General features: G+C 35.0%; 1 protein-coding gene across 1 annotated transcript in view; it reads left to right on the top strand.

The window, feature by feature from the left end:
• LOC306879821 (solute carrier family 35 member F1-like) overlaps window positions 1-27,296 on the top strand; it is a 92,644-nt gene that overhangs the window by 27,852 nt on the left and 37,496 nt on the right. The window contains exon 2 of the mRNA XM_079433021.1: window positions 10,800-10,975. Coding sequence (XP_079289147.1) covers window positions 10,800-10,975 — 176 coding nt within the window. The remainder of the gene's footprint in view (window positions 1-10,799; window positions 10,976-27,296) is intronic.

Raw genomic sequence — 27,296 nt, 5'->3', positions numbered from 1 at the left:
GTAATGATGCTGAAAATTCAGCTTTAGGAATAAATTACATTTTAAAATATACTCAAATAGAAAACAGTTATTAAAATTTTTTATAATATTTCACAATATTACTACTAACTAACAAACTATTTATGTATTTATGACTGTGGCCAATGGCCATCTTAATATCCTCTGGCCATTTTTTCAGTAAATAATAATAATATAATAATAATAATATGTGCAAATAATTACATTTAAATTTGATTACTTAATCAGTATATCATCTATTTAATTTGATTAAATTTTTTAAAAAATCAATTGACCTCTCCTCAATCAAAATATGTATTGGCTATTAGATATCAGAAAAAAACCTAGCCATAGGAAGATCAAAACGTTTCAGAGAGATTTAGTAAATAAATTTACTGGTATACACATCTGCCCATGTACTATTCCAGCTCAGTTTTTTTTAGGGCAGCATTTATCTGTGCAAATGCGAATAGAGTGATCTCTTTCCTGTGGGACATGACCTAGTTCTTATTAAACTATTGTTTATTTAATCCCATTAAATCTCTCTTCTCTAATGTGTGTGGCTACAACCGAGCACCTTTCAGAAGTATGACAGGGACAACAGGAACATGTTTGCTACGCTCCCAGTACAGGGGTTTTGATGATTCTCTTTGTGGTTGTGGTATGGGAGCCTGATATTCATGGAAACAGTCTCATGAAATCAATTTTCACATTGGCAATGCTGCTTAAACTTTTTAGATCAAGGGCCATGTTTGATCAAATGAGACTGTTCAGACACCATCACCTTGAAATCAAAAGTGTTCACAATCCATTTCACTTCTGTAATCAGATGTATTTGTAGCACATATAGTTAAACAGGATGACAAATATTGGTGGGACATGATTTTATAAATCAGGAATTCTTTGGATTGTGAAAAGTGACAGGTGATTGTCCCAGAAAGGGCACTTTTAATTAATTCCTTTTTTTTCATAATATTTTATGAAATTTATTTGGATAATTAAAAATAAAGCATTGAAAAATAAACATTTACATTTTTAATTATATATTTTATAGGATTAAAAATGTAGAAATATTAAAAAAATATTTTTAAAGGTTTTACAAACACTGTAAAAAATGATAAATCAGCAAGTCATGGCATGTTATGTTTTTACACTTGTTTTTAATACATCTAAATAATTTGAGCAGTCAACTTTTTTATAAGTTATATAAAATTCAACTTGATTTTTTATAGACAGTTTAAGTTTAAATAACTTGCACAACCAAATTGATTATACTTAAAAATATAAGTTTAATGTGAAGTTTTTAATTTTTGAGTATTTAAATTTCATGTCATGTGGTGTAGCACTTCAGGCACTTCATGTACCACTGCATATTTTTATTGGAGAGCCTCTGCAGTAGATAATATGAAAAAAAAAATCCCTCTCCTTTTCGGTCTCTTTTTAACTAGCATGGGTCTTATTTCAAGAGGCAAGCAGTTGCCTTGAATGGGAATGAATTTAGCTCTTGATGTATATTTACCCCTTGAGGAGAGTCTGTATAGGTCATCCCACTGATCTGTATTGATCTGGACTGGAGTAATTTGGGAGAAAATGATGTTTGATTGGACCTTCAGAGTTAGCATGGAGTGTAGACCTGATGAGGAGATGCCTGGAGATGCAAGTGAGAAAAAAAATCAGTCTTTAAACATTCTTTCTTTTCTACCAGAGCAGAAGCCCAGAGTCGCCGTGAATAAGCGTTTTACTTCACTCTTTCAAAGAGTCTGTCAGAATAATTACCAAAAAGAGACCACTTTTGTCAGATTGACTTTGAAGCTTAAGTCGTGACGTATTGTCAAGTATGGTGACCCATACTCGAAATTGGTGCTCTGCGTTTAACCCATCCAAGTGCACACACACAGCAGTGAGTAGTGAACAAATCCACACACACACACACACACACACACACCGTGAACACACACCCGGAGCAGTGGGCAGCCATGCTGCAGCGCCCGGGGAGCAATTGGGGGTTCGGTGCCTTGCTCAAGGGCACCTCAGTCGTGGTATTGAGGGTGGAGAGAGCGCTGGACATTCCCTCCCCCCACCTACAATTCCTGCCGGCCGGGGGCTCGAACTCGCAACCTTTCGATTACGAGTCCGACTCTCTAACCATTAGGCCACGACCTAACCTTGTTTCCCTCCGTTGTTTCGGTGGAGTTTACTGGTAAGTAAAATGAAGTCTATTGATCTGACAAGACATCCGTTTGAGTTAACCATCATTTGATCCAAGACATTTGGAAATTAGAGCTTGAAGTAAGTCTGAGGAAGTGGTGTGAACTGTTAGGTGAAGGCTGTTTTTAAAATAATACTAACAAATCTAACACTGCAAGATGCAACAAATGAAATTATTTTAATCATTCAATATAAACCTCTATTTAGTAATATAATTGATATCATTTGGTGTTTTATTTATTTGTTTATTTAGGAATAATGAAATAAAAATGGTCATCATTTACTCATCCCCAACCTTGTATGCATTTCTTATTTCTGTTGAATATAAAATAATATATTTTGAAGAATGTGGGTAACCAAACAGAAGATGGTCCTCATTGCCTGTATGGAAAAAGTACTATTCAAGTCAATGGGGACCAAAAATCATTTGGTTGCCCACATTTTTCAAAATATCTTGTTTTGTGTTCAACAGAAGAAAGAAACTCATACAGGTATAGAACAACTTGAGTAAATGTTGACAGAATTTCATTTCTGGGTGAAATATCCCTGACATAATATGACATAAATAAAAGATTGGCTAAATTTAATGACATTTTAAAAAGAAATGGCAATAACAATCTTTATTTGGAAACCTCTGATGTTAGTGATGACCATGCATGGCTCTAAAATAAATTCTAGTCCTATTTCAGCTGGAAATCTAATTTATTTCCTCCTCCTCAGCCACTGAGGACCAAGAATGCTGGATGATAGATATGTTTCCTCACCTCCCAATTTGTTCCATAGATTAATAAGTCTGCTTGGAAGCAAGTATCAGATACCTTTGATAAATTCCTCACTTGCCAGGCTCTATCTTCCTGCAGACTATCTTGTATTTTTGATCTGAAGTTGTTTACTACTCCACACACACCCCGTCATCTTTTTTTTTTAAATAGCAGACTTTAGTGCAACAATCCTCCCAATTACATTTTGAATTCACAGGCGCTCTAAAGTATGAAAACATCATTGCTGGCTCTTGTGAAGTTGGTAGAACTGATGTTTTTCTGGCTCTGGAATAATTCTGGCCAAATCTTAAGTTAGAGCTGCCTTGTTTCGGTGCTTATTTAATGGTACTAGTGGGCTCCATAGAGACAGGCCATTATGGGATGTCGTCTGTAAATTTTAGTTAGTCAGTAATGGTTAGTTTGTTTCATAGGCTGCAGCACTGTGGAAGAGTATGGATAGCCCTTTAAAGAAAAGAACTGGTGGTGCATGACTTAGTAAGTCATTTTGATCAAATAGGACAAAAAACACTATAATAACAAATTAAAAGTAGTTCATATGACATGCAGAGCAGAGAAGATTTTCAGCAGATGATAATATTAAGACATAGAATACTTTTACCATACATAAATGGTGGGGGTTTTTATCTTAAATTTTTTTAGAGCTTGACCGACTAATGTTAGATGGTATTTTTTTAAGGGTTCCATGAAGAATGTTTAACATCCATGGAGCCTTTACATTCCACAAAAAGTCCTTTATAGTGAAAAAAGGTTCTTTAGATTTGAAAATGTTCTTCTAAGAAAAAAGTCATTTTAATTATTATTCACTGAAGGGTTCGTTGGAGAACCAAAAATTGTTCTTCTATGGGATTGTTGCTTATTTTTAGGATTATAAATGCTTATTTAATTAAATTTAATTAATTTTAATTTTATTTTATTTTTGGGTATGTGCTAACAATATAATAAAATATAATTGTATGTTATTTTATTTGGGGTATGTGCTAATTATCAAATATAATAAAATATAAATCTAAAAAATATAAAGAAATTAAATAAATGTATACTTCTATTCGGCAAGGATGCATTCAATTAATCACAGTAAAGACATTTATAATGGTATAAAATTTTTCTGCTTCAAATAAATGTTATTTTGCATTTATTCATTTATTAAAGAGTCTTGAAAAAGTCTATAATGGTTTCCACAAAAATATTCATAATTTTCATTTATAGGAACATACACAGTATATAAGAACAGAAGATCAACCCCGAATGACATTTTCATGTCTGTTGAACAGAAAACGTCCTTGAAAAGTACAGGCCGTGCATTTGTCACACTTGTCTCAAAACGATGTCTTTTATGGCCCAGGAGTGCAGCACAACAAGACACTTTTGTAACAGAAGCCGAGGCTCATTGTGTCTTAACCTCTTTTTTCTGTTTGCATCAGCAGATAAATAGTTTACTTGTTGTTTTGCTCCCCTGTTCGTCCTCATCACATCCCTGTCCTTGAGAAGAACAGTAGAGATCAACAAAAACACCACGAATCCTTTCACTGTTTGCAGTGAATGCTGAGTGTACAAACACACAGGCTCCTTCATAGTCTGTGTTTATCTAATGATGTCAATAAGATATCAGCTTCTAGAGGACTGGAGTGACCAATCATCACATTCCAAACATCATCCATCAATCTGAGCATTTATTGTTCGGATAGCTTGCATCTGGCAGCCTGCTTGCATTATATATTTCTGAAGGCAAAGCAGGTACATGTGAAGGACAGTAAAGCGTATATGAGCTTAATATCATTTTCTTTTTGTCCTTGTCACTCTTTCTCCTCCATAATGAAAGAGAGCTTCTTACAGGAGCTATAAAGCAAATTCAATTCAACTCTCGGCCAGGTAATTCCTCTTGGGGCAATGTTACATAGACCAAAAAGGAAAAAAAAAACTACGTATTTCATCTTAAATACAATTGCCTTAGAGAAAAGCAAATTGGTTTCTATCTAAATGCAAATTTGTACCTCTGTGGTACTGTTGGGTGAAGTGAGCTCATGCATGTGGGTTTTGGACCTTTCTGAGACACAAGCAAGGCCTCAATCATGTATGACATTTCACTATTTAATCTTCAATGACTGACTGGTCTGTTCTTAAAAAGACAAGGCGGAGATTTGAAATGATTCATGCTGAAATATTTGCTACATGCAGTACTTTTAACGCCTCTGTTTTATGTATAAGGCTTCTTTAATAGTAAGCATGGAGTTTATTTTTGTAACCTTTGAATCAATTTACTATCAACGCACTTATCTGTTCTTGGCTATTAAGAGGTGACTATTATAGCACAGAAATGACAACAATGTCAAGAAAATAAAATAAATAATATTTGTTTTATTTTAGCTCTTTTTTATCATTGAATCATCATGTTTATTTTTCTTTTGATTTATTTACCTTATATTTTACATGATCTTATATAATATTAATATATATTATATTATATTTTCTATTATTTTAGTATTTTGTTTGTATTTGTATTTTGCTGTTAGAGCACTAAAAAACAACAGTAAACTCAATAAAATAAATAATATTTTATTTGTCTTATTTTATCTTTATAAGACTATCTTTATTGTGTCTTATTTTCTCTTTTATTTTGTTATGATTTTTATTTTATATTTAATTTAATTGATTTATTACTAGTTTTCAATCAGAATGAAATATTTTGAAGAAAAACATCAAGTCACAGTTATTGTCAAAAATGATTGCAATTATAACACTCAAAAATCTATTTGTATTGTACTTTATTTTATTTTATTTCCGGTTTTCTATCAGTATGAAATATTTATAAGAAAAAAAGAGCTCGAGTCACACAATTATTGTCACGCATGATTGATCATTGCTGTCATTTCTGAGTGTCATTACAGTACGTGAAGCTCAAAGCGTTTGCCTGCAGACCGTGACGTTCTCTGCAAAAGCCTGTAGTCTTTGAGAAAATTAGAAAATGGCCACAAAAGCCCTGGGGATAGAGATGTGAGATGTCGGATATCTGCTCCATCACTTTAATACTGTTATCGTGAAATTGGCCATTGCTCAATTATTGTCAGAACCGGTGAAGAGATGAAGAGCCAATCAGACATTCATTAATCTCAGTCTCATAAACGAGATGTGTATTTACTCACATGTGGTAACAAACATTGCTTGCCACTATTTAGGACTTCAGCTGCCAGTCCTCCTAAAAAAATGATTATTTGATCTGTCTTGACGTTTGCTGAAAACAGCCGCTGCAGTAAGCCATGTGAGGTTATTGCATTATTAAAAGACTTTAGTTTCTCATCCATCTCATTCCAGTGCTTTCCGTTCCAGTGAAATCACAAGATAAATGCAACCAAACCGGCCATGATTACTGATCTGACAAGCAGATGCTGTTATAATGTGTTTATTTATTTAAAAAAAATTATCACTGGAGCAAGATTTGAACTTGTGACCCTTCGCATTTAACGAAAAATATTCCTTTGAGCTCATGCTCAGATTATTAAAGACTGAGCCTCCCTGAGACTGGAATCCTAGAGTCGCCTGTGGTAACAAATGCTCTTGGTTTAACCTCAAGTATTAGATTCTTTTCTTTCAGTCTTTGTTGTTAATTTGAATGTGAGAATTTCACCTCCTCATGCTCCTTGTCTTGGTGTGATTATCCGGCTTCAGTTGAATAATTCTGTAATATTTCTCCGTTGTTAAATAGAGTTGATGTTTTTGTCTTTGTAGCAGCCACAAAGGGGGTACTTGTGAATGGTGAGCACCCCTTTGAAATAAAATAATAAATGAGAAACACTACAGTCTCATGTACTTCACAGACACACTTAAAGGAACAGTTCACCCAAAAACTAATGTTTACTGAAAATGTATTCACCCTGAATGTAGATGAATTTGTTTCTTCATCAAAACAGATTTGGAGAAACTTGCTCACCAATGGATCCTCTGCAGTGAATGGGTGCCGTCAGAATGAGATTCCAAACAGCTGATAAAGACGTCACAGTAATCTATTTGTTTAGAATTATATTTGTTTGTGAATGATCTGTGCATATTTCTCTCCTGATTCAGACATGATGGATTTTTCACTGGAGAAAGCTATATGATGGATAGAGATATTTTAGTCGGAAACAATAGTTTGAAGTTAAAAAATCTTTTAATGATGATGTATTTCGCTTTAATTGATGGACTTGAGTCGTGTGGATTACCATTACGTGGTTATTGCGATGTGATATATCAGCTGTTTGGACTCTCATTTTGACGGCACCCATTCACTGCACATGATCCATTGGTGAGCAAGTGATGTACTATAATGCTAAATTTCTACAAAGATAGAAACAAACTCATCTACATCTTGGATGGCCTGGGGGTGAGTAAATATTTAGTAAATTTTCATTTTTGGATGAACTATCCCTTTAAGTGAAGGCCACGAGACTGCATGTCCTCACCAAAAAATGCACCATTTTGGACAGGGTCCTGCAATTAAGTGTACACCATAATGTGAAATCAATAAACCGAGTCTTTAAATGAGAACAATTCTACAAGCTTTTGTCTTGTAATGAGGACAGCTTTGCAATGTAATGGCAAAAAAAAAACATCAAAGTTTTCAGTAACCTTTTCCAAGTCTCAAAGCTGTTTTGTTTGTCGTTAATTGCATACTTGGCTCTGAAATTTTACCTGAATAGATGAACATTTTTGTTGTAAGCACATCTAATTAACCTTTAGCATTGTTTTCTGCACTGCTACTGAATCTGAAGGGCCACAGCACGGAAATGATATTTTACCTGACCTTGCAGTCTGAGTTAAATGTGATAAGATGAAAATACTGTATACCGTAAATAATAATAATACAACTATAAATAAAGCAACACGCCGTTCTATTTTTTTTTTCTCTTCACTGGCCGCACTCAAACACAGCACAAACAGTGCCATCTGACACATGAACAAAGGACTCTTATGATTGGATTCTTTTAATGAATTATGAATGAATTTGTTAATGAATTTAATGAATCATTCAATACAGCTAGGGTTACCAGTTTGAATGCAGTCAGTGTGTAGATTTAGTTTGAATCCATCACTGAATCAATCCATATATATCTAAATACAGAGATTTTTGATACATTATATAGACACACATACAGAAGCTAAATATTTAAAGTTTAATCAAGTGTAATATATTTAAGAATAATATGTGTATTTCTTTAACATTAATATATTGTTATAATGTTAAAAAGTATAAAAGTATGAATATCATTTGTTTAAAAATTATATTAAAACAACAAATGTAGTTTTACAGTATATTCATATATTAATATATTGTTAAAATCAATGCAAAACTACATTTGTTTTGTTTAATATAAATTTGAAACAAGTTGTATTATATTCATACTTTTTTTTTTAATTTTAACAATATATTATTGTAAAACTACATTTACTGTTTTGTTTAAAGTAGATTTTTAACATAGTTATATAGTATTCAAACATTTTACTTCCAAAAACAATACATTTGATATAATTTTACCAATTGTAATTACTATATAGGGCTTATTAATATTGATGTGTCTAATCTATTTAATTGCACATTTTGGCTGAGAAACTACCTCCCAAAATATACGCAATATACTCATTTGCTGTGTGTATGTACACACACACACACACACACACACACTTACATACACATATAGCATTGAAATGCATTACAAACATTTCTGATTTCTTGTAAATATAGCAACTTAGATCTTTTTAGGTAGATTCTAATCCACTTTTCAATTACCTACTAAAGCGTAACATTCATTTTATTATCTCTGTTGCACTAGACTGGATTTTTATGAAAGGTAGAACAAATACATTGGGTTTTTTTTTGCCCCATTTTCTTTTCCACCTTGTCTTTGACGGTGTACCAATGCAGCACATGTTTTTTGATAACGCGACTCCTCTTTCATCTTCCCACATGTTGTCTCTGGAACTAACCTGTGTGCGTGCCTCATTCGTTACTCATGTGTGTGCGGCGAGCACTGGCTGTTTTCGTTTGTGCTGTGTTCACTGGGGAGCTGGATGGAGTTTTTGAAGAGATGGCAAGTCCCCTACATTTAAGCCCAGTTGATTGACAGTTCATTCCCTCACCCGGTTCCACACGCCTGCATTTCCTGCATTCTCCTTAGAGCTCTGATCCTGCCAATTTGGACTGTCACACACTCAGACGCAAACACACACACACACACACACTCACTGCACCTACAATTAAACATGCCCCTATCGTATTGGATTCCACTAGTTGTTCCCACTAACCACCACCTGTAACTGACCATCTGGCACCATCCAGAAAATGGCAAATCTGACAAATTGTCTTGATGAATTACAGGAAGCTAGTTTGTTTATCACCATGACAGCTGGTGTGATTTTATCATCACTTAAATCCGAGGGGAAGGATGTGGCGAACAGCTCTTGAAAGGCTTGCTTGATGGGAGGTCACCAGTGTTGGAAAGTTACTTTGAAACGTGCAAATCTACTAAATATTTCAAGTACAGCCAATTTCTAAATCATTTTTTAGGGGGAAAAAATTAGAAAGGCTGCTAATTACATTATTTAGAGGGACAGTATTTTTTTTATAATTATGATTAACCCATCATATAATTTTGAACAGCAAAAGCTAAATATTTAGCTAAAAACATATTTCTATATTTCTAACATACAACATATTTCTATTTATTATATATTTATGACATTTATTTACTTTTTTGATTTTAAACAACACTGTAAAAAATTTCAGACCTCCCAATTCAAAATTTTCTAGTGACTGATTACATCTAAATTTTTCCATTTAACACAAATTCATCTGTCACTCAGTAAAAGTTAGACAAATTAGACACTTTTTATGAGCTGGATCAAGAACCATTATTCTAGTAACCCATTTTTCTCCAAGGTTGTTGAGATTTATCCTTGGGTCCCTTTTCTCTTCTTTTAAAGGAATAGTATATTCAAAAATGAATATTTTCTGAAAATGTACTAACCCTCAGACCACCCAAGATGTAGACGAGTTTGTTTTTTCATCAGAACAGATTTTGCTCACCGGTGGATCTTCTGCAGTGAATGGGTGCCGTCAGAATGAGAGTCCAAACAGATGATTAATAATCTCAATAATCTCAATCTCTCAATCTCAGATCTCAATAATCCACATGACTTCAGTTCAGCAGTTAATATCTTGTGAAGTGAGAAACTATAGCATTAAGATATTTTTAACTTCAAACTATTGTTTTTAGCTAAAATTTGAGTCCTCTATACATATAGTTTTTTCTTTGTGAACAAAATAATCTCACTTGAATCAGGAGAGAAATAGATCAAGCGCTGTTCACGAGTCTAAAACAGTAAACAAATATGTTGGTGGATTTTGATGTGAGGATGGACTTTTTCACTGGAGGAAGTGTTATAATGGATTATGGACTGTTTTCTTACAAACACATGGTTTTTCACTTCACAAGACGTTAATTAATAAACTGGAATGGTGTGGATTACTTGTGGATTATTGTGATGTTTTATCAGCTGTTTGGACTCTCATTCTGACGGCACCCATTCACTGCAGAGGATCCATTGGTGAGCAAATGACATAAAGCTAAATTTCTCCAAATCTGTGCAGATGAAGAAACAAACTCATCTACATCTTGGATGGCCTAAGGGTGAGTCAGATTTTCAGTGAAGTTTAGTTTTTGGCTGAGCTATTCCTTTAATGTGTCCTTTTGTCATGGTTAAGGTCACAGAGTACAGTACAGTACAGTTTTTCTTTGGATCTGTGAGATATGCAAATGACTCATGGATTTCTGTTCACAGGGAACTTCTCCTCACGCTGGCCCTCGGCCAGGTCTTATCACTGCTCATCTGTGGGATTGGACTGACCAGCAAATACCTGGCGGACGATTACCACGCCAACACCCCGGTGTTCCAGTGCTTTCTCAACTACATCCTGCTGTTCCTGGTCTACACCACTACACTCGCAGTCAGGCAAGGTAAGGGCGGCTCCTCCAGGTTTCTGTGCAGTTTAATAAAAACACTGTCAAATAGAAACATAACGTGAGGTTATCTGTAAGACAAGGTGATGATAAGACCATAGGAACATACATTTTTTATGAGAGACTGGCAGAAAAAAGGTTATTTGAAGTTTTTTCATTAAATTTCTTTTCTGTCTCGAGCGTGACCTCTTCTGGAACTCTGGCAGAAACTTTCAAAACTACTAGCCTGTTTCTATTCAGAAATATGTCAGTCAGGCTGTGTAGATTGCTGTTTTTTAAAAAAAAAAAAAAAAAAAAAAAAAAAAAAGAAGAAGAAGAAAAAGGAGCCCTCCCTTTGCTTGTATTTTTTAAGTTTATATTTTTTATTTTATATTGTTCAATTACAGACCAATTATTCTCTTACAATATATTGTACTTAATAAAAGCATAAATGCATAATATTTTACTTTTGTCACATTTTTCTCTGAAGTAAACACTTGCATTGACTGAACTAAGTTAATGTGGACAAATACTCTTTCTTTTATTTCATAGTTTTTAATGAAACTAGGAGTGCATAATAAGCCCTGTCTTAATGTTGATGTAGTAATTATACGTTTCATATTTCTCAGCATTTTCACTTCATGTCTAGATGGCAAGTCAGGTTACAGGTGTCGTGCTCCGGTTTTATTTCCTAATTGATTTCACGTTAAGCTTCCAAGCAGCAAGCTTTGACACAATGTTTTCTGGCACACTTTCAGCAGGCTAAGAATAGAAATGGAAAAGCGTCGTGTTCTGAGCTGAGAAATATGCCAACTCACAGTCTATTTATAACAGATCACATGTGATTCCTTGACTAACACACTCCTTTTATACAGAAATCAGGTTGCTTCAATAAGGCCCTTTAGGATCATTAATGGATGAGTCATTTTTGAAAGCTAAACAGAGCCATAAATGATTTTGGATGAAAATTTTTGCTGTGTTGGAATCGCCAGGAGCTTTAATACTTTTATACTATAAATATTACAGAGTACATGATTCAGATTGGTTAATCAAGCAAATATTGCTGCTAAAGTGCTGCTAAACTCTGTATTTGTCATTTGAAATAGAATACTTCCATGACAAGGCAAGATTTTATGTCCATTTTAATTGGTAAGTAATCATATGTACAGTCAGATGGACATGTCTAGCTGATACATTACCCTTTGCTTAGAAAAGTTTTGGAGTTTTAGTTTTGGACTAGTTTAGTTGATATAAATGATTACACTTACAAATGATTTAATGGGAGGTAGCATAATCTGACAGGGTAGCACAAATCATCAGAACACCAGCTTTACTGACGAGATGCGCATTCGATTAATCGTGCAGCCCTAGTAAATCACCCACCGAATTTTCTCCTCCCATCGGCGCTTTTATGGAATTACGCTCTAACACTAATTTGCCCGGTTTAGTAAATCTGGCCCATAGTGGACAACAATCGATGCCGCGTTTGCGATGCTTTACAACGTCAACACAAAAAGTCTAACATGTCAGATTATTTTTCTCGTCATCCACGACGAGTTCCGTCACATCTATGATGCAGGTCAATAGGAGCACAGAAGCGCCTTCGTATATGGTTTCTAACATACCGAAATGAAAGAGAGACAATGGTATCAGTCCTGCTAGGTGGAAATTTTACAATGGAGGAAATGTTCGTGGAGCTATAGCTATAATACTTCTGCATTTATGATGTGAGAAAGGTCCAGTCCTCTTCATACAATCCAGATTTGTGTCCACTGCCAGGTGTTCTTTCTTTTTTGAGTTTTTCTGAGGACAAGACCGGGCAGAACACTTAGCTGTTTGCTAGCCACTGTTTGTTTATGCTCATGTCACCACCACCTGTCTGATCCAGCGCTATCGATAACGGCACACACATCGTTAAAGACATCATCCGAAGAATTTCACAAAAAAATCGTTTAGTCTGAACCGGGCTTAAAAGTTGTTCTAAAGCTTGGTTCAGACTACATGATTTTTTTGTGGGCTACGACAGTCACTGTGCCAAATTATATGATTTTGACTCCTAAAATCTTGTCGTGCTGTAAACAAGAAACAGACTACACATTGCTATCCGATCATTCTTCGCTTGCCGTCTTTAATGGCATGTGTGATGTCATTGATAGCACGCGACTACTCTTACGAAAAAGAAGTTTATTCAAGTGTGCTATTACACTTCTTTTAAAGTCCGCGTGAACCAGAAGTTTGCGACTGTTTTTACTTCCGTATTGTGACGTACTTCCGAGAGAAACAGAATATTGCATGAGGAAAATATAGGGCATGGCTTGTTTTTTGTACTGCGAATTGATTGGATGTAGGCGTTTCATCCAGAAATGAACATTGACAGTTAAGGTGTTTCTCAATGTCAAGGATACGTCCTTGGCAGGACTGGTCCTTCCAAGTCACTTCCTTCAGAGGCTAGGCGAGGCTCCTCTTAAGCATTCGGAGAACATGTAAATGGAACAGGCTAGCAAGTGCACGTTATTGCGTCATTACGTCAGTGAAACGGTCCGCTTTTACTCTGGACAACTTAACTAAGTTAGTCCGGTTCAGTTAGCTATCAATAACGTAATTTCTAGAATTTATAATATCAATACGGTAGTAATACTTTTTAATACAAAAATGTTTTTTAAGTAATTTGTAAATATACTTAAGTTACATTTGAACGCATATTGCCCCGTTGGCGCTCCGACTCCGCTAACGTCCAACATTTTGAATTTTTGAGCAAGATAGCAAAGCTGCGCGCATAGGATTGTGGGTGATTTTAGCGCGCGAAGAGCGCGAAGGCTACACTTATGCATCCTTTCCTGTGTATGGGATATTTTTCGAACGAAGGACTCAGTCCTTGGTTGAAATTCCGAGGATCCTCGACATTGGAACAGTCCTTCGACGGATGTCGATGACGTAGCATCCTCGAAATTCTGGCTTCCGAGGATCCTTCCTTGACATTGAGAAACGCCTTTAGAGTGGCGTGGTTAAGGATGTCATGCTCATGCCCAAGCTGTCAAACTGATGTCATCAGAGAAGCCCCATCATTTTAGAGGGGAGGAGCATTTTCAGATTTGGATTAAAGATTATGAAGGCAAACAAATTTTTTTTTTTGTGGATTGACTTGCATGGATGAATTGTTCACCACAAAAATAGCAATGTGCGCTAACAAAATAAATATAGTCAATTTTGATTTCAAGCGGACTTTAAACTAAAAATAGGAAGTATACTTTTAGTCTACTTTTTATGTACTTCTCAGAAATATACATAAAATGACATTTAAGTAGGCTACACTTGACTTATACTTCGAAAAATCAAAATATATTTGAGCTATACTTGTGCTCCTAGAATCCGTGTTTTCATTGTTATATGGTAGGGGGCGCTAGTACACATCTTCTGTACAGAATTTCTAAAATAAAAACACAAGTGAAGAAAAAACCAAACCAACAGATGCTTCCACATGTAATCTAACACCATCATCAGACATAAAACAGCATCAAAACTGTGTAACGTTATGGAATAAAATGTCGACCAATGAAAAGGTATAATAATGACTGTCAAGCTTTGAGGTGTTGATCGACTCCATCTACGTTTTGATTATCATTCTGAATCCAATTCTTAGTCTTTTTTCATATTTTTGTTGAAAATGTTATTTATTTTTTATTTATGAAACTTACCCACATTCAGGTGTTTAAAAAAGAATGCATGAAGCTAGAATAAAATGTTTTTGTTTACGAGCAGATACCCTGTTCTTTCTTTTGATGTTTTGTATGTTCAGATATTCATATGACAAAATATATACAAATTAATACCTAGGAGTAGACTTAAAAGTATGATGTAAAGTTCACTTAAAGAAAACTTACGAGTATACTTGCAGTATAAAACTACTAAACTAGTAGTTTACTGAGACTATACTTCAAAGTGTACTAAAATTGCTACTACAAGTATTTAATTAGTAAACTAAAATCAGTATACCTATAAGTTCACTTTTAGTATACTTGCAGTACAAGCTAAAAACATTGATGTGTACTCTAGTTGTGTACTCAAATTTGACTACTGTTATACTTAAAGTAGACTTAAGTATACTAGAAAGTGGGCCAATTTAGTCCCAAGGAGTACTGAAATAGTACACTTACAAGTATACTACAAGTACACTGATATTTGTATACTTACTACAGAAAGTATACTTACAAATATACATGAACTTTACTTAAGTATACTTAATAAAATACACTTGAACGACAAAAAAAAAAAAACATGCTAGACTTTGTGTTGACATCGTGAAGCATCGTAGACATGGCATCGATTGTCGTCCACTATGACAAACTACACGAGATGAAACCGACGCCCATTGTTGTATACGAATCTGCACGACAGCTACGTCAAGCAGATCGTGCCAAAATCAGGCTAAAATCGTGTAGTCTGAACCGGCTTAAGAAGTTGCTATTCTGAGTGGTTACTAGGGCATTGCTAGGTAGATTGTAACATTTAGGGCTTAATGGGTGAAGTTTTTGCCATAGTAACTTTTGTTCATAGCTCTTTTTCCATCCATAATGCATCATTTTAATTGACAAGCCTTGCTGAATCGTATTTTGAAGCATGTGAACATTGCACACGAAGGCTGCATACAAACTCATTATTTCAAGCACGCCACTCTGAGTGAGCTGTCGGCGGCCCCTGCCAAATTGGCGCAGTCTCTTTGTTCTACTCCAGTGACCAAGGAGTTGTGCAGCCTCGGTAAACAAGACCACACGCTACAGAAAGTGGGCAGGGAATGTGAGCTTTCAGGGTAACGAGAGGGCAACAAGAGCAGCTGCCTGTCAGGCGGCCCGTGTCCGCGAGCTCCGGCCAAACAATGATGCTCATCTTCTTCGTAGAAACTGTCATCTTACAATAGCCTCGGTAAAGTGAAACTTGCTTTTCTCATTTCCTTCCCTTCCCATCATTTCTTCTCACCTCTTCTGTGTAGCTTGTAGAAGTCGTGACCCTTTTGCTCCGTTCAAATTGGATTTAAACCACGGCGCTACAGAACTGGAGAAGGACTATGACGGGAAATCAGTCTCTCTCTCTTTTCTAGTGCATCACTTTTTACCGGTGGAGACATATAATGTGGTTTCCTGTACTAATGTGGCCAGGCAGTTATTAATTACTCGAGGCTAATGCTGATGGCTGACAGAAACGTTAGAGCGACAGCGTTTTGCTCTGCTGTGCGTTATTAAGCCAGATTCATATTATGGCAATTCCAGAACACTGCACTCCGCTGATCAGAGCCAATATTAAATACACCTTGTCTAACTATAAATTTAGAAAGATTTCGATTGCTTTTGCCAGTCAAATCTCTGAGGCAGTGTTAGTTTGGTATCATTGAGATATTTTGAATTTATTTGTATTTTTATATTTTCTGTATTATTTTAATTTTAGTTTAGTTATGATGTGTTTTTGTCATTTCTATTTGTTTTTTATGTCTATTTATTAATGTAATATTATTATTAATTAGTTATTAATTGTTTTTCATTTTTAGTTTGAGTTATTTTAATACATCAAGCTAAACTAAATAAAATGATAAATGATGCCTTGGCAACTAGCTGAAATTATATTATATTATATTTAGTGCTGTCAAATGATTAATCGCATCCAAAATAAAGGTTTTAGTTTAAATAATATATGTGTGTGTACTGTGTATATTTATTATGTATTATATATATATATATATATATAATTAGTGGTGTCAAAATTAGCTCGTTAACGCAGGCGATACATTTTTTCAGATTTATGCGTTAAAAATATTTACCGCAATTAACGCAGGGGCGGGGCTAGGGTTGGCCATCCCATTCACAACTGCTGCCTCTGTCACCTTTTTCTTGAAAAGGATTGCATTTAGTTAGATGCAGAATGTCTTTATGACCACATCAAAAGGGAGACGTTTCAGACGTAAAAGATACTGTGCTCGTAGTGCGCGCTCTTCAAATACACGCACAAAGATGCCGGCACGCGCTGTAGCCTGTATCATTTCATATCAAACAGCTAAAGAAACTACGTGCATGCAATGTCATAGTTATGCCTTCAGTTAAGGCATGAAGTTACCAAAAAGGCGATTAAAGCTGCCTTAAATCTGTGTGCATGCATGCAATATGTTATATATGCGTCACATTCAAGGACATGTCTCTGAAATGGTTTTAAAAACTGTCCTGAGGCACACCAGCACTGTCTCTCTCATCTAAAACACCCGATTCAACTCGTCTGCTCATTAGTAGAGACTTTAAGACCTGAAGTGGGTTAGAAAAGGTAAAGAGATGTGTGAGAAAATAAAATGCATGTCAGATCCGCGTCATGTTCAGCAGCAGCAGCTTTTAAAGCAATAGCAGGCAAATAACCTAATAACCAGCTGCTGTGATGTCTATTAATCCCAGAACAAAAGAAAAAAGAGGAAATCAATAACTTTTATAGATTTAAGGGGTTCATCTATATTTAATTTAGAATTTAGTGTTTGGTAACTATTTATTTTCTGTATATTTCTGCTGAAGGGCACAGGTAGCTAAATATGTCATTTATTATAATGGGTTCGTGTGAAGATTGTTTTAAGTTCACTTAAATTAGTTAAGTCTAATAAATGTTAAAATTGATAGCTCTCAATTATACTGTAATGCTGAATGGCTACAGTCAATGGTTAAATATTCAGGGGAAAAAATATTTTATAGAGACATCGGTAGTATTGATATCAGTGATACTGGCCTTCAATCATAAAAAAATATATTGTCTTTATGTTGTTTGTACATTGTACATTTGAAGATTGAATGTGAAATTATTTGAATATAAAAGTATATTTAAAAACTTAATTTTAGAAAAATGTGCGTTAATTAGTTTTTTATTTTAAATCGATTGAGAGCACTAATATAAATACATACACATACAGTATATATTTTGAAATTATTTCCATGTATATATTCATATTAATATAATTAATATTATATTTTAAATGTATAAACATAACATAATTTTCTTGAATATATACATGCATGTGTGTATTTATATATACATAATAAATACACACAGTACACGCACATATTATGTAAACAAAAACTTTTATTTTGGATGCGATTAATCACGATTAATCGTTTGAAAACACTAATTATTTTATATGATATTTTTGTTATTTTATTTGAAGTAATGAAAATATTTTTAGCTAACTATAATCTTTGAGGAACCTTTGAAAATGAACAAGCGCTATCATTTCTGATCCGAGTGGGTATTTCGTTTGTATTTTAAAAGAATCGTGTTTTCTAATGCATCTGTTTGTTTCAGATATAGTTTTCTGAGGTGTTCAGACACTGATTTCATTGCCTTTTGATAGCGTACTGTATCAAGTTAGCTGCATTAGTATCAAGTTAGCTGATTTTGAAAGATAAAAATGAAAGAATAGCCTCCTAAAGCGTGGGAGAAGCATTAGTGTATGAGGATAGCCTGTCTCCCGGTGCGAGGATGCATATCATGAGTCAGAATATCTGTTGTTCCAGCAGGACAGTGTCTGCCCAGCATATGGCTCTCTCTCCTATTGTTTCAGGAATAGAAAACAAATGCAATTGCATGCCAGAATTCTTCTTACCAATCTGTCAGCGCTGCGCCATGGATGCCAAGTGGACGCTGGCAAAGAAAAATGAGTGCATGGCTATAACGGTTATAATAACAAAAAGAAGAAGCTGAAAACAGTCAGTGTTAGGGAAGTGGTAGGAAAACAGAGGAAATCATGTGTGAAAACTGCACTTGTTTTTTAACAGCTTTGGCTTTGTTCATACCTCAAAGTTTAGTGCTGTCCTAAATGCCACCTTCAAACTATTTCAGTGACAAAATGTTGCATTGACTGATGGTCTGTATACAGTTTCATTAAAAGTGATATAGACTAAAATGACTGAATATTACATGAAGACATATTTACTATATCGCCTATTGTCTCCTGAACTTCATGAGCATTTTGTTAAGCTAAGACAGCTAGACTGCAGGTTCTTTCGCAGGTGTAGAGTTCAATTTACTCAGTGGCTGTGTCCAAATTCAGGGTCTGCATCCTTCGGAGTACTCATTTGAAGGATGTTACGTCACAGCGCCGCGACGAAGGCTGTCCAAATTCGTAGGATCCTTCAAATGCGGCCCACAAATACGTCCTCCTTTTCCCCGAATTGGAAGGATGGATGTGGTGGATCCTTTCCCGTCCTACCTATCCCATAATTCTTTTCGGCAGAGCGTAAGACGAAGCGAGCGGTAGCGGAGTGGGAGAGGAGTTTCTCTGACAAAACAAGCTAAAGTTTATGCTTCGGCTCAATGAATTTGTAGGAGAAATTAGTAGAATACTTAAAAACAAATAAAAATAGGCTATAATGGCTTACCTGGATGTGACTGTCTTGTAGTCTGATATAAAAAACTCTCCGACAACGAGCAAAGAAAGTATTTAATTTATTTAATTGCTTTATTTCTTCCAAAAGAATTAAAATGAGGAGAATAACTCTTTGTTTGTCCATTTTCCCGCTTCTTGCTTGGCGCTGTCACGGTTGCTAGGCGACAGGATATGAGCAACGGGTAAGGGAGGGAACTGAAAGAAGGGTAGGCTGTCCAAATTCACAAACACCGACTTCCGGGTTTTGCGGACGTCGGAGGATCCCTCCTCCTTCAACCGGGTAGGAAGGATCCTAAGGAGGATGCAGACCCTGAATTTGGACACAGCCAGTGCTTATTGGCCTTGAGCTGTGGGGGCGTGGCAGTGAAGAGCCCCGCCCCCTCACATTCATTACTGCCATCTGACATTACAAGCTTGTACAACTTTTTTCAAGCAATTGTTACCTCTCCCCTACAGAGCTGCATTGAATAAGCTAATTAATCATTTTGATGTGATAGCCCTAATATTGATTTTACGCCACTGCGATTTGTTTTTACGCTGCCGTCCACACACGTCTGACATCAAGAACCTTTTGAATCGCTGATATTAGGGCACAATTATATTTGTTTCGGAGCTTGATTTCCTGGTGGATTGCAACAGCAAAATCAGTCAGTTTTATCTTTTCACAGCTTGTCTCATTCATTTGATTTGAAAACAACTTGGGATCAGGTTTTGGAAGGGTTTTGCATCTTAAAATGAATCAACTTCAGCCAATTATGATGCATGATGATTTTGCTGGAGCGAGTTCACATAATTCAAACTGTTAACATACAGCATTTGCTACGTGATATTTTTTTGTTTCAAATATTTCCTGGTGTAACTACGTGTAACTTACGTGGGCCCTAAAATTTTCACTGTTTCTCAAATTTCGTTTAGGTATGGTTAAATGAAAATGTTTAAATTCTAAAATTAAGTAATGAAAAAGCATGTCTACTTAACTAATCTAATTGTAATCTTTCACAAAATCGTTTGTACGTTTTTACAAACTTATACAATTCTACAATAATTTATTAGGCTAACTTTTAACAAAAATGAAATTTTTAGACCCTATAAAGTGCATTTTATTTTTTACTGAATTCCATATTTTTTTCAAAATTTTGTTTTTCTGGATTAAATTTTAATGGATAAAAAAATCATGAGACTTGTACAGTTTAACACCAATAATTTATAAAAAAAACGTTTTATTTTTTTCTCCCCAAATTCAGTTTTTTTCATTTTAATGTTTTTCTGCATTCCATTTTATTTGTTTAACTTAATTTTTTTACAATCAGAAAGCATATCTAATAAATTGTATTCATAAAACTTTAACAGTTTAATAATTTATAGCAAGTTTTACAATAAAGATTTTTCGCTGAAATTCAGTTTTTGTCTGTTTTAATTTTTCGGGATTTAATATTGAATAGAAATTTATTATCAAAAAAGGTTATCAACTGAAGACATAAATCATTAAAAATGTAATTACCTTTTCAAAATTTAATCAAATGAAACTTTAACTATTAATTTCATTTTTGTCCAAGTGCTTAACAACAGTGGTTTACTGTTAAAATAAAAACATGAAATTAAAAACTGTTATATTCCTTAATAATTGAGCATGTGTAGAAGATGAAATATATAATAGCAGTCTTTTTGCTGTTTAATATTCACAGACACTAGTCCATATCACAATTAGATTACGTTTACATCCCATTCCGAGTTATACTGTAAATTCCATTTTTATTACTGGATTCTGTGATTCCTGCATTAGGGCCTTCAGATGCATTTCAATGCCCTGTTGAAATACTTTTGCAATTGTAGGTTAGGAGGAGGCCTCCGCTTTGTGTTTGCTGTCATTTTGCAGCATATCCATCACACCATCTTCAGTATCTCCTGCAAAATCGAGTGCAAGGATTGCTGGGTAATGTGTGAGGTCAGTGCTTTGTCCTCTGCGTTGATGATTACCCCTGAAAGCTTCTTTATTGGCTTTTTAGAGGCCAGTTGTATCCACTCCTTCTTACTGACACAGATTAGAAGTGTTGAGCTGGCAGGAGTGAGGGAAGACATTTATTGTTTGCATTGCTACAGCGTCTCGACTCTATCCTGTTCCCCCCATGGACAGATAATCAATAAACTGTGTCCACACGATGATGGGGCGTGCATGTACCCTCCTCGGCCGATGTTGAGTGTGAATAAGCCATTCACGGCCACACACACATATATTCAATGCAGCTTTTTGGAGGTTTTGTTGGAGTGAGTCTATGCTGTTGTTAATGCCAAGATCATGGGTTTGATTCCTAGCGAACAACACTTACGGATAAAATGTATACCTTGAATGCACTCGAAAACATGAAAAGCACAATAACAGGTTTTCACAAGGAAGGTTAAAAACTGTTAAAAAAATCGTTTGATGTTAAATGCATAATGTTTATGTGTTTAGTTGTATTTTATTTTTCTGTTTGACACATTTCCATAGTTTTCGCTTTAGGTGAAAGTGTCTAAATGTAGACAAAACACGGTATGTCTGTAAGCACGGGTGACCTACTTACTACATTCGCCAAAATGTGCAGTTTATAATATACGGGCACATACTATATCCCAGAATGCACCTTGAGCATCCATTTACAATGTGATGAATAAATGAAAGCAATATTAGCTTGGATTTTTACATAGAATTGAAATAGCCCTGTCAAGCTTGAAATAATAGTCCAAAAATGTATTTTCAATACCACAGTTTAACGAGCCTTAGAAAAAAAGAGAGTTTGCATATACGAGTATCATATCTGATACATCAGGCTTTTATGTTTTATATACTCCTGTAGATGGTCCGGTGGATGGTCAGAAGGGGGACCAAAAGGTATTTTACTTGCTATAAAAATATGAACTATCAATCAGACAACAGAAAGCATGCAGGCTAGTAGATTGTGTACAACAGGTTTTCAAGTTTTAATCATGTCGATAATTTAGAGGCCTTAAATAATGCTATGGACATCAATAGCTACCAGCAACTGTTTGGTTATGCAAATTCATGGAAATATCTTCTTTTGTGTTCAACGGAAGAAAAACTCACACAGGTTTGGAAAAACATGAGGTTGAGTGAATCATGACGCTAGTATTTCATCTATAAAAAAAAAAGTGTATGTACTTATACTATATATACAGTATATACTTGGCTGGATCATACTATATACAGTATATACAGTATACTATACTTATGCATACTATTTATACTCCCTCTCTCTCTCTCTGTATATATAGTATACAATAAATGTTTAATGTACATAATATTATATTTGAATACATTTCAATATACACAACTGTTTCAAAGTTTGGGGCTAGAAAGACTTTAAAAATGTTTTTTTGAAAGAAGTCTCTTATGCTCTTCAAGGCTGTGTTTATTTGATCAAAAATACAGCAAAAATAGTAATATTGCAAAATATTATTACAGTTTATAATAACGGTTTTCTATTTGAATATATATTGCAATATAATTTATTCCTGTGATGCAAAGCTGAATTTTCAGCATCATTACTCCAGTCTTCAGTGTCACATGATCCTTCAGAAATCATTATCATATGCTGATCTGCTGCTCAAGAAACATTTCTTATTATTATCAACATTGAAAACGGTTGTGTTGCTTAATGATTTTTGTGGAAACAATATTTATTTCAGGATTCTTTGATGAATAGAAAGTTCAAAAGAACAACACTTATATGAAATAGATTTTTAGACGTTTCCATTTAATGCATTTTCATTTTACAAAGTACATTTTATGTTTATAATACAAGTTTTATATGGATCTTGGATTTTTCACTTATCTTTTTCTGAAAATCTGAGACCAACCAGCAGCCAGTCTCATTCGCAACTTTGGGGACATATGGGCTCCGCACTGCCAGTGTGAGGAAGAGTCGTTTGTCGAGAGATCTATCTTTAGAAGCTCTGGTAACACAGTGGGATTTGTCAGTGCTCTCCGGGAATGGGATTATTATATGGTCTCTCAGCCATGTCTTTACCTGTCTTTAAGAGTAATTTTCCCTTCCTTGTTCGACCAGCACGCTCTCCGCAGTCAGTCCCTTTAACAAGCACTATGATGACATCTCTATCACAGCTGCTGCCTGTGGTCATCGCGTTAAAGTCGATATAATGGCACACGCCATTAACATTCTCACGAATGTGAGGTGGGAATAGATATGATTCGAAAGCAAAATGATATGCCTTATGGAGAACGGTTCAGTGTCATAAATCTCTACAAAGCTGAAAGGGAGAGAGAGCAAGTACTCAAAAGAAAATTCTGACATTATTTTTGTCCACATGTCATTTGAAACCATTATGATTTTTCTTTTCCTGTGTGAGTTTTGTTCAATTGTGTGTTAAAAGCAGCATGAACACTCTGCACAATATCTCCATTTGTCATTCAAAGAAGACATTTATTTTATTTGTCATGAAAAATAACAAGATTGTAAGTATGACTGCATCATATTCTTGTGTAAATTATATATAATTGATATACTACAGTAAATTATACAGATATTATAATAATTGCATTGTATCGGGCACAACTTGTGCACATATATACTCTCTCTTCTGAGAGATTTTAGATCTTACCTGCTGCTTCTATCATATTTCCAGTGCTTTTATCCTCTGTTGTTGTTTTCAGATAAAGCAGATTTAAATTACTTTTCTCCTGAACGTCAAATCTGACCCCAGTGAGGCATCCGCAAATGTTATTATGGTGTCCGGTTAGTGTAATCTATATTAAAATGTTTGATTACCTTTGGGGAGACATGCTTTCTCTTTACATGTTTGTGAAAGGATTTGACATCTGCAGGATTTGATTGTCATTGGCACTGAGTTAGATCTGCCCTTGTGTGTAACATCTCATTTCACCTTTTCTTATGAGAATCTCATGTCATTTTTCATTCATTTTATTCTTTGAAGCCATTTAACAGTCACACTTAAAAGCTTAATTACTGTTGTTAATTCAGTTAATGAATATATTTCAGGTCACCTTGCCTGTATAGTGTTGTTTAAGATCTACTGACTTTCATTATTAATAATCAAATTTAGTGACTGAATGGATATTGGATAGATCATGACTTTGTACAATCCATTCTTCCTTTTAATTAAATTATAATTTATTTTACCAGTGTCTGTCACACAGTAGATCTCTCAGTAGAAAATGGATTAAATTGATCTCTTCTTAACATACAGTATAGTTATTACAGTCACAACACACAGATGAAAGTTAACACTTGACATACGTTTGGCTTAATATTCTTCTGCAGCTCATTCAATAATCTTTCTTTTCTGGTCTGCAGATGTTTTCTTGACTTTACCAGTTGTCCTCAATGTTCATTTCCTAATTCAATTTAAGACTGTGGAAGTTGCAAGAACAAAGCATTTGTTTTGTGTTCGATTAGATTAGAGCAGTTATCTTTATTTTCTGATTCTTGGTCTGCAGCTTAGAGGAGCCAGTGCTTTTTTCAAGCACAATACCCTGAGAGTTTGACATGTTGAAAAGGCCTAATGAATCAATTTACTTATAAGGGCTTACAAAACTCCAATCCATCGTCCATTAAATGTTTCTAGAATATGTCAAGATTAAATTTGTTCACTGCAGAAAGACTGTGTTCAATTAGAAATTCAAAACAAGTAAGGACTGTTAAGTGTCATTATGGCTATATCTGTAAAAGAAAGTTGATCACATTTTTCATTTTGCCTTCATTTGAAATTTTATGGGGAAACTTAGTTAGAATGTCTGCAAAGACTTTTGTTCTTAAGTTCTATTCATCTTGCTTTTTAGCTGCGGTACTTCTGCTGTTATGATCCTATAGAAAACTATAGAAAATTGAGATTACTGCATATTTAAGAGATTATTGCAGTATTTTAATGAAACCTCTCTGTGCAGAAAGAAAACTGGCTGTTGTGTTTTATTTCTTCAGGTTTCTATAGTTTCTTGGAAAATGACAAAACAACTTTTCTTTATTTGAACCCTTCTTATAATCTCAGCAAGCCTGCAATTATTTGATTAAAAATACAATAAAAATACCAATATTGTGAAATTTTTGTTCAATTTAAAGTAACCATTTTCTATTTTAATATATTTTAAAATGTAATTTATTCCTGTGATGTTAATTAAAATTTTTCAGCATCATTATTCCAGTGTCACATGATCCTTCAGAAATATCTTTCTATATATGCTATCCTTCTATGATTTCCTGCTCAAGGAACTTTTTTTATTGTTGAAAACAGTTGCGCTGCTCAGTGCTTTTGTGCAAAGAATGTCAAATTTTTCAGGATTCTTTGATGAATAAAAAGTTTAAAAGAGTATTATTTCACATAAAAATATGTTTGAATTATAAATGTCTTCACTGTCACTTTTGATAATTTGAAGGTCTTCCCAAAAACAAAAATTATGTATTTGTTTTGGAGTAGTTTTTGATTTATATAGTACCATCTATACTCTAATCTAATCTAACCCTAAAATCTGAGGTCAAGAGTTTATAGCAATGACCAGCAAAAGAAGGCTGATCCAGGATTATGTTCTGCTCGTTTAAACTGCATTAAACAACTTGGATGATTATAATAGCTGGTTTCACCCTGCTTGACTTCAAACCACTTCAACCGTTTGATAGTTTTCCCAAACAGTTTGTACAAACCCGATTCCAAAAAAGTTGGGACACTGTACAAATTGTGAATAAAAACAGAATGCAATGATGTGGAAGTTTCAAATTTCAATATTTTATTCAGAATACAACATAGATGACATATCAAATGTTTAAACTGAGAAAATGTATAATTTTAAGGGAAAAATAAGTTTATTTTCAATTTCATGGCATCAACACATCTCAAAAAATTTGGGACAAGGCCATGTTTCCACTGTGTAGCATCCCCTCTTCTTTTTATAACAGTCTGCAAACGTCTGGGGACTGAGGAGACAAGTTGCTCAAGTTTAGGAATAGGAATGTTGTCCCATTCTTGTCTAATACAGGCTTCTAGTTGCTCAACTGTCTTAGGTCTTCTTTGTCGCATCTTCCTCTTTATGATGCGCCAAATGTTTTCTATGGGTGAAAGATCTGGACTGCAGGCTGGCCATTTCAGTACCCGGATCCTCCTTCTACGCAGCCATGATGTTGTAATTGATGCAGTATGTGGTCTGGCATTGTCATGTTGGAAAATGCAAGGTCTTCCCTGAAAGAGACAACATCTGGATGGGAGCATATGTTGTTCTAGAACTTGGATATACCTTTCAGCATTGATGGTGCCTTTCCAGATGTGTAAGCTGCCCATGCCACACGCACTCATGCAACCCCATACCATCAGAGATGCAGGCTTCTGAACTGAGCGCTGATAACAACTTGGGTTGTCCTTGTCCTCTTTAGTCCGGATGACATGGCGTCCCAATTTTCCAAAAAGAACTTCAAATTTTGATTCGTCTGACCACAGAACACTTTTCCACTTTACCACAGTCCATTTTAAATAAGCCTTGGCCCAGAGAAAACGCCTGTGCTCCTGGGTCATGTTTAGATATGGCTTCTTTTTTGACCTATAGAGTTTTAGCCGGCAACGGCGAATGGCACGGCGGATTGTGTTCACCGACAATGTTTTCTGGAAGTATTCCTGAGCCCATGTTGTGATTTCCATTACAGTAGCATTCCTGTATGTGATGCAGTGCTGTCTAAGGGCCCGAAGATCACGGGCATCCAGTATGGTTTTCCGGCCTTGACCCTTACGCACAGAGATTGTTCCAGATTCTCTGAATCTTTGGATGATATTATGCACTGTAGATGATAACTTCAAACTCTTTGCAGTTTTTCTCTGAGAAACTCCTTTCTGATATTGCTCCACTATTTTTCGCCGCAGCATTGGGGGAATTGGTGATCCTCTTGCCATCTTGACTTCTGAGAGACACTGCCACTCTGA

The sequence above is a fragment of the Barbus barbus genome, assembly GCF_936440315.1.
Source record: "Barbus barbus genome assembly, chromosome: 14".
Taxonomy (NCBI): domain Eukaryota; kingdom Metazoa; phylum Chordata; class Actinopteri; order Cypriniformes; family Cyprinidae; genus Barbus; species Barbus barbus.
This window is presented reverse-complemented; position numbering and strand designations above follow the sequence as displayed.